Source organism: Bipolaris oryzae (genome assembly GCF_000523455.1).
Source record: "Bipolaris oryzae ATCC 44560 unplaced genomic scaffold scaffold_20, whole genome shotgun sequence".
Lineage (NCBI taxonomy): Eukaryota > Fungi > Ascomycota > Dothideomycetes > Pleosporales > Pleosporaceae > Bipolaris > Bipolaris oryzae.
This window is the reverse complement of record NW_006911296.1, coordinates 207,215-219,436: the sequence shown is the minus strand read 5'-3', so window position 1 is coordinate 219,436 and position 12,222 is coordinate 207,215. Positions and strand designations below refer to the sequence as shown.

General features: G+C 52.3%; 7 protein-coding genes across 7 annotated transcripts; 2 read left to right on the top strand and 5 right to left on the bottom strand.

The window, feature by feature from the left end:
* Nucleotides 1-16: 16 nt before the first annotated feature.
* Nucleotides 17-364, bottom strand: COCMIDRAFT_33850 (uncharacterized protein; the record flags this gene model as incomplete). Its single annotated transcript, XM_007686541.1, has 2 exons — nucleotides 17-132; nucleotides 184-364. The coding sequence occupies 2 exons, from the start codon at nucleotides 362-364 to the stop codon at nucleotides 17-19; spliced, it is 297 nt and encodes a 98-aa protein (XP_007684731.1).
* A 302-nt stretch (nucleotides 365-666) lies between these two features.
* On the top strand, nucleotides 667-2,070 carry COCMIDRAFT_86451 (uncharacterized protein; the record flags this gene model as incomplete). Its single annotated transcript, XM_007686586.1, has 2 exons — nucleotides 667-1,007; nucleotides 1,077-2,070. The coding sequence occupies 2 exons, from the start codon at nucleotides 667-669 to the stop codon at nucleotides 2,068-2,070; spliced, it is 1,335 nt and encodes a 444-aa protein (XP_007684776.1).
* Nucleotides 2,071-2,592: 522 nt separating this feature from the next.
* COCMIDRAFT_86631 (uncharacterized protein) lies at nucleotides 2,593-3,962 on the bottom strand (the record flags this gene model as incomplete). Its single annotated transcript, XM_007686585.1, has 3 exons — nucleotides 2,593-3,616; nucleotides 3,683-3,768; nucleotides 3,837-3,962. 3 exons carry the CDS (start codon nucleotides 3,960-3,962, stop codon nucleotides 2,593-2,595), a joined length of 1,236 nt encoding a protein of 411 aa, XP_007684775.1.
* An 852-nt stretch (nucleotides 3,963-4,814) lies between these two features.
* Nucleotides 4,815-6,478, bottom strand: COCMIDRAFT_86549 (uncharacterized protein; the record flags this gene model as incomplete). The annotated part of the gene is made up of 2 exons (XM_007686584.1): nucleotides 4,815-5,770; nucleotides 5,821-6,478. 2 exons carry the CDS (start codon nucleotides 6,476-6,478, stop codon nucleotides 4,815-4,817), a joined length of 1,614 nt encoding a protein of 537 aa, XP_007684774.1.
* Nucleotides 6,479-7,112: 634 nt separating this feature from the next.
* On the top strand, nucleotides 7,113-7,770 carry COCMIDRAFT_33846 (uncharacterized protein; the record flags this gene model as incomplete). The annotated part of the gene is made up of 4 exons (XM_007686540.1): nucleotides 7,113-7,409; nucleotides 7,465-7,523; nucleotides 7,580-7,644; nucleotides 7,703-7,770. 4 exons carry the CDS (start codon nucleotides 7,113-7,115, stop codon nucleotides 7,768-7,770), a joined length of 489 nt encoding a protein of 162 aa, XP_007684730.1.
* A 491-nt stretch (nucleotides 7,771-8,261) lies between these two features.
* Nucleotides 8,262-9,542, bottom strand: COCMIDRAFT_23543 (uncharacterized protein; the record flags this gene model as incomplete). The annotated part of the gene is made up of 5 exons (XM_007686521.1): nucleotides 8,262-9,134; nucleotides 9,190-9,305; nucleotides 9,353-9,408; nucleotides 9,465-9,471; nucleotides 9,524-9,542. 5 exons carry the CDS (start codon nucleotides 9,540-9,542, stop codon nucleotides 8,262-8,264), a joined length of 1,071 nt encoding a protein of 356 aa, XP_007684711.1.
* A 966-nt stretch (nucleotides 9,543-10,508) lies between these two features.
* COCMIDRAFT_33844 (uncharacterized protein) lies at nucleotides 10,509-12,186 on the bottom strand (the record flags this gene model as incomplete). The annotated part of the gene is made up of 5 exons (XM_007686539.1): nucleotides 10,509-10,706; nucleotides 10,757-10,963; nucleotides 11,018-11,699; nucleotides 11,747-11,943; nucleotides 12,040-12,186. The coding sequence occupies 5 exons, from the start codon at nucleotides 12,184-12,186 to the stop codon at nucleotides 10,509-10,511; spliced, it is 1,431 nt and encodes a 476-aa protein (XP_007684729.1).
* Between the last annotated feature and the right edge of the window lie 36 nt (nucleotides 12,187-12,222).

Sequence of the window (12,222 nt, the reverse complement as noted above, 5' to 3'; positions counted from 1 at the left end):
GCATAAAATTAGGTCTCTAATTGCCTGCTAGCTCCTCTTTTCGTGCCAGTGACCGTGAGTGTCTATCTACCTCCTCGACGACTTGTGGGATGCGCATGTTTGTGAGATCCAGGTTCATTTCCTTGCCATCTTCTGTGCATATGGGTTAGCCTGTGTTCTGCAAACCAGGCCAGTGATACATACTGAACTTGACACCCAAGGTTGCGGGCTCCTTGCTGTGTCGTGGTAGCATCTTAGACTCAACCTTCATGCCATCTGAGCGCGCATCCGGTGGTATGAGGGAGAGGAAGAGGCGGGCGGGTTTTGAGTGTGGGGAGAAGGGATTGAAGGTTACGCGAACGTCGGTAAGAAACCTGGTAATCATGATGGCGACAGAAAGGCAAGGCCTGTCGAGACAGTATGTTAGCAATTGCTGAGTGGGCGAAGATGCGACGACGTACCAGTGAATGTCCAGTAGGAGAAGGTCGAAATCGCAATGGCCGTCCTCAATCTCTCCAGTCGCACTTCCGCCATGAGTCCGTGCTCGAGATTTCCTGTCAGGCTACGGCGGGTGGTTCAGACACGTTGCGCTCTTCCCCCCCACCAAATAGCCCGCCGTACGTACCGCCTCCGTCATAGGGCAACTTTCATACAGCCACCGTCGCTCTCCGCATTCCGAGCCTCACCATGGCTCCTATTCCCTCCACCACCCAATCCCTAACCACACGCCTAACCGCCCTCGCCGAATCCAACAAGGCTGTCGGTCAGCTCATACAGCGCCTCGCCAAACTAGACTTCCAGCCCGGCTCACAGCCACTAGACCCTACAGAGGGTGAAGTGAGGTTGGAACTAGGCGCCGAGATACACGAGACACTCAAGGGAATCGAGGAGGAACTTGAGCTTCTGAGGCAAGAAGTTGAGGACATTACTCAGGGCGGCATTGCTGGTCGAAGAAGAGACAGTAGTAAAGAGAGTGAGAGGAGCAGACTAGCAGTACTACTTGCGAGATTGACCGAAGACTTGAAATCGTAAGTGGGCCGATACTATGCTTCTCAGAGATTTTGTCTGGTAGTCACTAACACAATGCACGTCTGCAGTTCACGAGCGCAGTATCGCAAGGCCCAGCTCACTGCTAAACACAACGCCGACCGCGCAAAACTCAAAGAGCGCGAACTACTCTTCTCCAACCTACAATCAGGCTCCTCCACCCCTTCGTCTACATATCGCCAAAGAAGACAGCAGCAAGGAACGTCAGAAGGCGACATCGTTGCTCAGGCCTCTTCGGACGTTACCGCTGCCCTACGTAGGACACACCAGTTGATGAGAGACGAGCTTTCACGCTCTCGATTTGCACAAGAGACACTTGAACAATCCACTGCTGCACTTGAAAACCTTGGCGACAATTACTCGGATCTCAACACTTTGCTAGCGAATAGCAAAACTCTAGTATCGACGTTGCTGAAAAGCCAAAAGAGTGACACGTGGTATCTGGAAACTACTTTTTACGTCTTGATAACAACTGTCATCTGGCTCGTTTTCCGACGTTGGTTGTACGGACCTCTGACGTGGTTTGTTTTCTGGCCGCTCAAGCTTGCCTTCCGCATCCTTTTTGCCGTTGCCCCAATCGGCGCTGCGTCATCAGCTGTAAGTTCAAGCGTCGCAGCATCTTCGTCGTCGTCGAGAACCCTAGTTGTTCAGCCTAGCGCAGCTGGTGGCATTCCCCGGCGCGAACCCAACGGCCAACCACACTATATTCCTGTCGGCCGTGGAGGACCGAAACAGGATCAAGACCCCAGTCCACCGGGTTCATATTCGCAGCAAGTTGGCAAAATGGCGGAACAAAGCCAGCAGCAACAGCAACAGCAAGAGGAGGTGCCTGACCACCCACAGTTTAGGCAACCTAGGAAAGACGAAGATGATGGACCGGTCACATTGGGTGATGGAACGGTACTCAAGGAAAGCAGTAAGCCAAGGAATCCAAAGAAGAAGATGTGGGATGAGGATGTTGAGCAGAAGAAGTTGCAAGAGGAGCAACAGCAACATGAACAACAGCAGGAGGCTAGTGGTGAGCGGAATCATGATGAACTCTAAGTTGCTGTTGTTATTGTAGTGGTAGTAGTATTAGTACATTAGAGAGTGTGGTTTTATCAAATTCTATATTAATCATTCTTTTCTTTAATGTGTACTGCCAAGTTTAGTTTGCTTGTAAACATTATTTTTTTTCATTCGCACAGTATATGATATTATTCATCATCAAAACCACTTGGACATTAACAATTCAAAGTCTCAAGTCATGGAAAAAAAGGTAATTATTTTTCTCTCTTTTCATCGTTAGAAACCGCCCTACCATGATGGCTAGACCCAATCATATATATGTATCTATCTATTCTCACAAAAGTTGCTTCGTGAACCTCATACTGACGCAAACTGGAGAAAAACACTCTTTCCTTCCCTCCCTCCCATAAAAAAAAGCTCAAAAAAGGAACGCCATAAGATGCATGCCCTAGCTAGAATGCTATCTATCCATGGGACTTTTGTAGCCGAAAAAAAACGAAGAAGAAAAAAAAAAGGGGGAGGGGGGGGGGGAAGACAGAGAGAGAGACAAGAGATGAATCAAGCGTTGCCATTGCCAATCTTGGCGCCAACAACCGCCTTCTCCAACGCGGCAACAACATCAGCTACGAGATCCGTCTCATCCTCGACACCACAGCTGATGCGTACAAGATCATCAAACACACCGGCGGCCTCGCGCTGCTCCTTGGGGATACCACCGTGCGTCATGGCACTGGGGACCTCAACCAGCGACTCGACGCCACCGAGCGACTCGGCAAGGGTGAAGATTTTGGTGGCCTGGCAGAAGCGCTCAGCAGCGGCGTGGCCGCCGTGGATGCGGAAGGAAAGCATGCCGCCGCCCATGCCGTCGCGGTGCTGCTTGAGCGCAATGGTGTGTTGCGGGTGTGACTTGAGGCCTGGGTAGTTGACTGAGATGACGTGGGGAGAAGCCTCGAGGGCTTTGGCTACGCCCGTGGCGTTCTTGGTTGCCTCGCGGGCGCGCAGGTGAAGCGTCTTGAGGCCGCGGTGGGCAAGCCAGCAGTCGAAGGCCGAGGGGACGGCGCCAATGGCGTTTTGGAGGAAGGAAAGGCGCTCGTAGAGCTGCTCGGAGTTGAAGGCTGCGGCGCCCATGACGACGTCGGAGTGGCCGTTGATGTATTTTGTGACGGAGTGGACGACAATGTCTGCGCCGTGGTCGAGCGGGTTCTGCACGTAGGGGCTCATGAAGGTGTTGTCGACGACGACCATGATGCCGTGCTGGTGGGCGATGGTCGCGACTTTGCGGATGTCGACGAGGGTGAGCGTGGGGTTCGAGGGCGACTCGATCCAGATGAGCTTCGTGGTTGGGCGGATGAGCTCAGCAATGTCGATTTCGATGCTCGGACTGAAGGTCACCTTGACGTCGTGCGTCAGGGCGACCTTGGTGAAGTAGCGGTGCGTGCCGCCGTAGACATCCGACACAGATACGACGTGTGAGCCTGCGGCGAGCGATTGCAGGATGTTGGCTGTGGCGGCAGAGCCAGAGGAGTAGGCGAGCGCATAGCGGGCGTGCTCGAGGGCTGCAACGGCCTTTTCAAAGTTGTCTCTGTAAAGATACGAGTTAGTCGTGATTCCTGGGCTTCATATCTTTCCAAAATACAAAAAAACGTACCGGTTGGGGTTTGAGGAGCGTGAGTACTCGTACTCGCCAACGGGCTGGCCAACACTGGTCTGTGCAAATGTGGTGGAAAGCGAAATCTATGATATCATCAGCCAATTGCTCTCATAACGCATCAGATAATACTAAGGGGAAAAAAAAGACATACAGGCTCAATTACAGCGCCAGTAACAGGGTCGTGAGGACTTCCAGCGTGCACGGCCAGAGTTCCAAATCTGTGGATTGGCGAGGCCGGGCGTGGCGGGGTATCGATAGGGTGGTCGGCCAGCGTCATGGTTGTAGGGTTCTTGGGAATTCTTTTTGCGTAAAGTATGACGAACTGTGACGGCGACAGAAGAGAGACTATTCGACTTGGGATGAAGAGTCGTGCGTAGATGGAAGCAATGGGATGAAGAGGGAAATTGTCTTTTTTTTTCGAAAAAAAAAATCCAGAGACGAGGGCTTGACCGGGTTGATATATATGGGGGTCTTCTATGGTGGAGGAATATGTACTTTGTTCCGAGCGAGGAATGCTAGCGCAGAACAAACGCCGTACTTGGGCGGTCTGGGTCTTCGGGTTGGTCAGAGAAATCACGTCTTTCAGGGTCAGACGCGCAGACGTGACAGAAATTTTCTTTCACAATAAAAAATAGTTTTGGAGTTGAGGGAATCCACTGGCTGGGTGGGCTTTTTTTCTCGCCCGACCCCTCTGATATATATATACATATATACGTATACTGTTGCACGCTCCGCCAGGCGACGGCCCGTTTGCTCGTCCGACATTTCTCAGCAACAGGTGCATTATTCAGACTGGGGTTGGCGTACACACAGATGCAGGCCGCTCGAATGGCGACATCAGGCTCGGCACCAGGGCGTGTAGGTTTGGTGAGCAAGCGGGGATGGTGTCATAGTCTATCCGCCTTGCGACGGCCTTGGCGCCCGGTCGCTGCGGATTACACATGGCGCCCTGCCACTGCTCGGGCGAGAGATTGGTAATACGTAAGGACATATGCAGTGCACTACACCCATAGACGCTTGTATATCCGTTACTTGATCATTCGAACATGTCTGCCAACCATTTCTCCGCCTGCCTACTGGTACATACATACTTGCGCATACACACGAGTCACCACCATCACCTCGTCTACTAGTATGCGTCATCCCCGGGCCTACTCTTGAGCTTAACGTAGCCGCTTACACCCTTCTTCCGCCCTGCCTGCTCCCCTTCAGATGCATCACCCTTGCGTAACCCTACAGACTTTCCATTGGCCATGTTCGAAGTGAGATAGCTCCGTCCATCGTCTAAGCCCGTATTGCCTCGTCGCTTCTCTCCAACAACGACCGGATCCTCGGCAATCAAGTTCTCCATATCCTCCCATTCCTTCTGGTTCAGCACATCCCATTCCTGCGCCTGTTGCTCGGCAAGCAAGAACGCCTTGAGCTCGTCAACTACCTTTGTAGGCGATAGGCCCCATCCGCTAATGTAGTTTGCATTCTCCGCCATGCCCAGGTAGGAATGTGATGTTGCATGTGACAGCTGCCCAAACCCCACAGGCGTCTTTCGAAGTATAAACCGGGATGACTTTGATGTCGTGATATCCTTGTCAAATGCGTTCTCCAGCCGCTGTGCGTTGTATGACTCTTGCGCAATAAGCAGTCTGTACAGATTGCGACCCATCGAACACGTATCTTCCCACTGCTTGAAGCTGTCCTTCATACCCTGAGTCCGACAGAGCCACGCTACATTGTATGCCAGCAGCGAGACACCTTCGATAAACGACGAATAAGCAGGGGGATCCTCGGCAGAGAGATGGCTCAAAGGTCGATCGACAAACAGCGTACGGGGCTTAGGGAGGTGTATGCGTGCCTCAAGCGTGCGAGAGGCCTCTGGGCTGGCATTTGATGAATGTGAAGGCGTTGACCCAGGAAAAGGTACCTTCTTTCCTTGGTACGACGATGCTGGACTAAAGATGGTCGGTTGTGGATAATCACTATGGGGAAGTGTAATTTCGGCCGGAAGACGGATCCCCAGGTAGGCCGCAACGCGGACGAGAAGCTGAGCCACAGCAGCCAGTGAGGCAGACAGGCCGTCTGGAGGTACATCTGCGCAAAGGTTAGTATGTTGCCATATTGACTAATCGTCCGAGCCATACCATTCAGATCCCGGAGGTCGTGTATCCGTAGGCGTGAGCCGGGCCCAATGTTGAAGACCTCCTTGATGCTGCCATCTCTGGTCTTTCGCCGCTGCATCTTTAGACCCGCAAGCTTCGCAGCAGTCGTGCACAGCTGCATGCGCAAGTCTATCGTATCGTGATGCATCTTGTCCGCATTGTAGTCCAGCCTCTTGATCTTTTGCTGGACTTTATCCAACTCATTCGCCCGTCGCGACTCGATCCCATATGTGGCTGAAGAAAGGTCCGACTTTCGCTGCGCGTTGGCTGCGCGTTTCGCCTCGAGTAGCTTTCGTGTGGCATCGATCTGTTCGCGAAGTCTATTCGTATGCTCTGATATATCCCTCACTCGCTCCTGTATTTCTGTCGTCTCGGCCTTTGTCCTTTCCCAGTTTAGATTATTTGTGCATTCCTGCCTATCGACCAAAAGTCCTCCCTTGGAGTCCACCAGCGAGACGTGCTGTATCGCCTGGTCCTCGGAGCCGTTTATGATTGCCTTGACATGCTTCTCGACGCCATCACGGTCTATCAGCGTCCTTGCGAGCTCGATGCGGGGCTGTTCGAGGTATGAGCGGGCGCATGTCATGCAGTGGAAAGGCTGGCTGGGGCCGCCGGTTTTCCCGCAGATGTCGCAGTCCATGGCGAAAAGGTGTGTTAGGTGATATCGCCTTCAGAGATTTCGTAGTGTGGTGGGAATGGACGGTACAGCGAGACCATGGTGAGTGTTTGGCCGCGGTGGGTTGGCAGCAGCCTACGTATCCATGGAGATCGGCCAGTAAGGTGACCTGTGAAGAAAATACAAGCTACGTGAAGGGGAGCTGTTTGTGGTATGTGCAGGTGAGGGTGAATGGGAGAGCACCGAGAAGGCGCGCAAAGGAAATAGGCAGCGTGACTGAGGCGGTACGGTACTATCTAGAGACCGGCGCGAGTCGCGAGTCAGACGCACCTTCCAACGTCATGCCGCGACTGACCAAATCCTTATCGCGCCAGGCACGTGGTGTACACAGCATATCCCCAAACAACACCGGGAAACACCGGATTGTGTTTTATTCAAAGGCTATCAAATCTATATGCACGCGTCAAATACCGTCTTGATGGTGATACGACAGCGCTGCAATTACTCTACTGCTAACCCACAGCACTAACCGCCGCCACAACCATCGCGAATGAACAGCACCTCCGACACCGAGCGTGAACCCTTTTCCCCAAGTCACACCTTGCCGGCTCTACCCTCCTCGCCCCCTGTACTGACACCCTTTCCCAACACTCAAGGCATGGATAATGATCCGGAATCCGAGGCTGAGCCCCGAAGGCAGGATGCTCGCCCACCGCATAGACGAGTAGGCTCCGATGAGACGGAACGGCCACACTCAGCTCAGCAAACCCAACATGATACCGACAGTCGCATTAGCGAAACCAGCGATGAAGAATCCGACGAGGATGATTCAGACCCGGCGCACAGAATCGGCGACTTCGACTGGGAGGACCTGCATCATCGGTACCACGAGGCTATGAAAAGTTGCCACAGCGAGGAAGCAGCGTTGATGGAGGAATGGGAAAGCCTCATGACTGTAATTTCTACTGCTCCTCAAAACAGACGCAAGATGCTGATGCCCTTCTGTCTAGTACTTCCGCGTATGGGCGCAATCAGGACATGAGCATGAGACGGATCGTACATATTCAAGGTGGGTCCTACGCCCAATACCTCCATCGTCCGATGTCCTACTAAACTCTACCTCAGGCTCTGTACGCGCACTGCCTATGTTCAGCACTCGGAGGATACACTTGAGCAGAAGCGAAACCACTGTATGCTAGCTTTGATTTTATTTCTCTTTCAAACTTGACGTATACTAATGTGACACAGACATCAGCGTAGTGAGGGCCTTTGAAAGTGCGCTCAACCTTCTCAAAGCCAGTGGCCTGGGGCGCTGATGCTCGCCAACTTAGATGACATCTATCTCGCCCATCATCCGCCTCAACCGGCAGTCTTGCAACGAAATATATCGAACGGTGAGGTGACGTTGTCTACTAGACGGTTGGTGCGTTCGTCAAGTTTACCTGCTTGTACCTCGTCACATATGCACATCATGCGTTGTGTAGCACAGAACATGATACCTATTCAAAATACAACTTCAAATTTCCTTCATTGCAGAGAGTTCTCCCTATCTAAATCCTAAATTGACAGCTCAAGATTCTATAAGACATGCCATACCCGAGCCAGCTAAGCCATGACGTAAAAAAAAGGCTTCTATCATGTTGCCGAAATCTATACAAGACATGGGTTGTTTTTTTCCCTCCATGTCATTCAGATATGCATTGAAAAAGGAAAGGAATTGTGTCCTTCTTATCCGAGGTGTGCCAGAAAAAAAATCGTTCTGAAGACAGTGCAAGTACGCGACAATAGCCGGACTGGGACAAGCCGTTTATAGAAGAGGGTTAGAGCGGTATTCGGGAACGATTCCGTTGGTCTGCGACTTCTCGGCTTGGTTCTCGGTCTCGAGTTCGTTGCTGACGCTCTCGTCACGCTCGGCAAGCCACTTCTCAGCCTCGAGAGCAGCAATGCAGCCGGATCCTGCGCTGGTAATGGCCTGTCGGTATCGCTTGTCTTGAACGTCACCGGCAGCAAAGACACCCTCCACACTGGTAAGACCCTCGCCAGGCTTGGTGATCAGGTAGCCGTCCTCATCCATGTCGAGCTGTCCCTTGAATAGCGCGGTGGCTGGGTCGTGTCCTACAGCATAGAACAAACCCTTAGCCTCAAGTGTCTGCTCCTCCTGTGTCTGGTTGTTCTTGACCACCAAGTGTGTCATGAGGCCATTCTTCTTCTCCTCGCCCTTGATCTCAACACCGCTGGTGTTGAACATGACCTCGATCTTCGGGTGTGTTGTCAATCGGCGGGCGTTGGTTCGGCTAGCCCGTAGTTTGTCTCGTCGGACGAGGACAGTAACCTTTTTCGCCTTCTTAGTGAGGTATAGTGCCTCCTCTACTGCTGAATCTCCGCCTCCAATGACGACAAGGGGCTGGTCACGGAACATGGGCAGTGATCCATCGCAAACTGCGCATGCGGAGACACCGTTACCCCAGTACTTGTCCTCGCCCTTGAGGTCTAACCTCCTTGCCTTGGCACCGGTTGCAATGATCAGAGCATCGGCGGTATGTTCCTCCTCCTCAATTTCGACATCGTCACCCATAGGGTGTAGCCAGTACTTGAAAGGGCGTGCCTTCAGGTCAACCTTGGCAACGGTCTGGGAAATGATTTCGGTGCCACATGCTTCGGATTGTTCGCGCATTTGTTCCTACTTGATGTAAGTACTTGCTGGCGCACAAGATTTTTTGTGGCTAGCGACTGACCATGAGCTTTCCTCCGCCAATCTTTGTGAAGCCAGGGAAGTTCTCAACTTCGTCCGTGGTGGTCAACTGACCGCCTGCTGCGATACCGAGAGCCATAAAGCCCTCGTACATTACGGCTACACATTGTTAGTAGTGGATGAGATTGTTCAAAGATACAACATACGGTTCAGGTCAGCTCGCGCAGCATAGATGGCTGCGGTGTGGCCTGCTGGCCCAGAGCTACAAATGTTAGATCGGCGTCAAAAAAAAGTTGCCGCAACCAGTCGCAAACTCACCCAATAACTACAACACTGTTAGCTCTTGTTCCTGCCATATAAATTCAGGCATAACTTACTGACTAGTTTTGAATGCATGTTACGCGCTTGTACTTTTGAAAAACTTGAAGCAGTCGAGAGCCCCGCTACAGGTGATACGTGCTGGTTATGCGATGCGGCGGCAGCGACGGGCACGGAGAAAAGGGACAGAGATCGAGGCGAGGTGGCCCTTCGAAAGAGTGATGCGAACACTTTGGCGACGTTTGCGAAAACCCGCGGGTCGCGTGCAAGATCTGGTTGCGAGTGTGGGTCGTGTGCAGGATGATGGTGGGATGAGGTGTCAAAGTTGGACGACCCGTGTGTGTAGTGGCGTACAGAGTGTCTTGTATGAAAACAAGAAGACGAGGGAGAAGGGACTGGAAAGATGGTGTTTACACTAGCTCAGAAGATGCCGCAATTAGTGAGCGCTGGTTTGGTGGCTTCGGAAACTTTGCAATAGTCTGGACGATGGTGATGGGCCAAGGCGTAGTAGTGGGGTTGTCTGTATTATTCAGTCCTGCGCAAAACGGAGCTTAGTCAGTATTCGATTGCACCGGCCGAGGTTTCGCGCGCGCGCTATCAGAGTGAAGACTGTCGAAAAGAGATAACAGACAAGCACTATCTTCAAGGGAAGATGAAAGAGGATTGTTGTGACACGAGAAAAAAGTACGATCCTTGCCGCGGGTCCACGGCATGTGCACGTTGCCGTGCCTTGGATGGATTCTTAGAAATCCGATGGCGACTAGACCCACGTAGCCCTCAGCCGCGCAACTTTCGGTTTCTACAACCCTAACGCCATAAGACGGGGGGACCCGTGCTCCTCTACTAGGCTTCGGCACTCACGCGCTTGTCGGAGCCATCGGGCTATTTGCCCAGACAGGCCCTCTGGCTTGGGCGCACAAGTCGTGAGGTAATCACAGCCCATGACACTTCGTTCTCATCACGGTCTACTTTCTTTCTTAGTGTGGCGGCCGTGCTGACGACCTCTATCATTATCTCCGGAACAATTCTCTCGCACCACCTTAGCTAATCCTCCGCGCCTGGACGCTTCCTGAGGTTCTCGATGTTGTATAGTATGCCCCGAACACCATCGTCGTCTGCGCCCTGAATACTGCTATTCGCCGTGTTGCCACTCCGCTCAAAACTCTCCAACACTTTTGCAAGTTCTGCATCTTCCTGCCACAGGCCTCCGGGTTGGAGAGAGAAACACTGCAATTTAGGTACCTTTTTCATATTAGTAATGATTCACAAATACATGCAAGTAGGCCGCTTACATGGTCCTCACGTTTCTCCGTGGTTGAGCCTGGCTTGTTGACGTTGTCTATGGAGACTACAATCCGAACGGAACCTGTCGGATCCACAATCAAAGCAATGTCAAGCACGTTGCCATTCAATGAGATTTGGGATCCAGGCGTAGATCCTCCCACCGCCAAGCCGAATAGTGCTGGGACGCCTTCACACGCTACGAGGATACGCTCGGCCTGTCTCAAGTCAGATGTTGCGTTTCAAGAAAGTCGAACGGACAATGTACGCACATCATTTCCCTGGTTTGGCAAAGGCCATATGCCAGAGACGGCGACCTTGTAGCTTGTACGCTCCGAGTCCATCGGAGCCGCATTCCGCTTCTGGAGATGGCCAAAGGCGAGATCTCGGATGGTGAGCCTCTCCTTCAAAGAGCAGGTTTGCCAATCCCACACGAACAAATCGTCGTCTCCGCCACCAGAGACAAGAAGACCGGATGGCGTGAGACATAGTCTGCTTACAAAGGCCTCGTGGCCAAAGCAGAAGCCCTCGATAATGTGGGCTTGTGGTTGACCTCGTGAAATTCGGATATGTTCGTCACGGTCGGCAGTTATAATGTAACTCCGGCCATGCACATTTGCATAGGTGACATCTGTGAGCATGGAAACGTGTCCGATGAGGAGTTCATGCTTGAAGCGCATAGGCTCTTTAGACTTTGCGGGACCCTTTGCCTTTTGCTTGAGCTGCTCTTCTAGGGTTTTTCGATTTCTGCCAGAGTGAACCGTAAGAGTCGTAGCTGAGGGCATCCAGTCCTTTTGCTCTGGTTCGGCTGCAGGGGTATCACGCTGCTGCGCCAGATCGTCTTCTGGTGAGGGGAGGAGTGGCAGAGCATACACATCTCCGAATTTGTCCGCACACAAGATTGTTGTGTCGTCAGACGTGATGGTGATTGAAGAAGGCCTTCTCGACATGCATCTTTCCGGCATCAGCGCATGCACTGGACGATTGCCTGTCTTTCTTACCTATCACTCAATTGCTGTAGCCGACCCTGGGCGTCGGTTTCAAAGACTCGGATGCATTTGTCCTCGCCAGTAACCCCAATTAGGTACTTTCCATTATGCGATAGTATGAGGTCCGAAAAGTTGGACTTTTGTTCTTTTGGTTGTTCCAACTTGATCCTTTTGCCTGGGCGCTCCTCAGATTCGCTGTCCTGCTGCTCCTGCTGGTGTTAGTGACGTGTGCAAGGCCATACTATCCAACAGAACACTACAATGCAGCAAAATGGTTATGGGACATCACACATCATCTCACTCACTTCGGTCTGCGCTTCCTGTGCTGGCCACACTGATGTCGCTCCGTTACTAGACTGGACCACCAGCTTCGGTCCACTCGCGCCGAAGAGCACCCAGTCGCCTACATCTTTGGAGCTCCGCGCAACAAGACATTGGTAGGGTGCAGCCATGATGTTGCGACTAATACTGTCTCCGTCCAGGGTCGT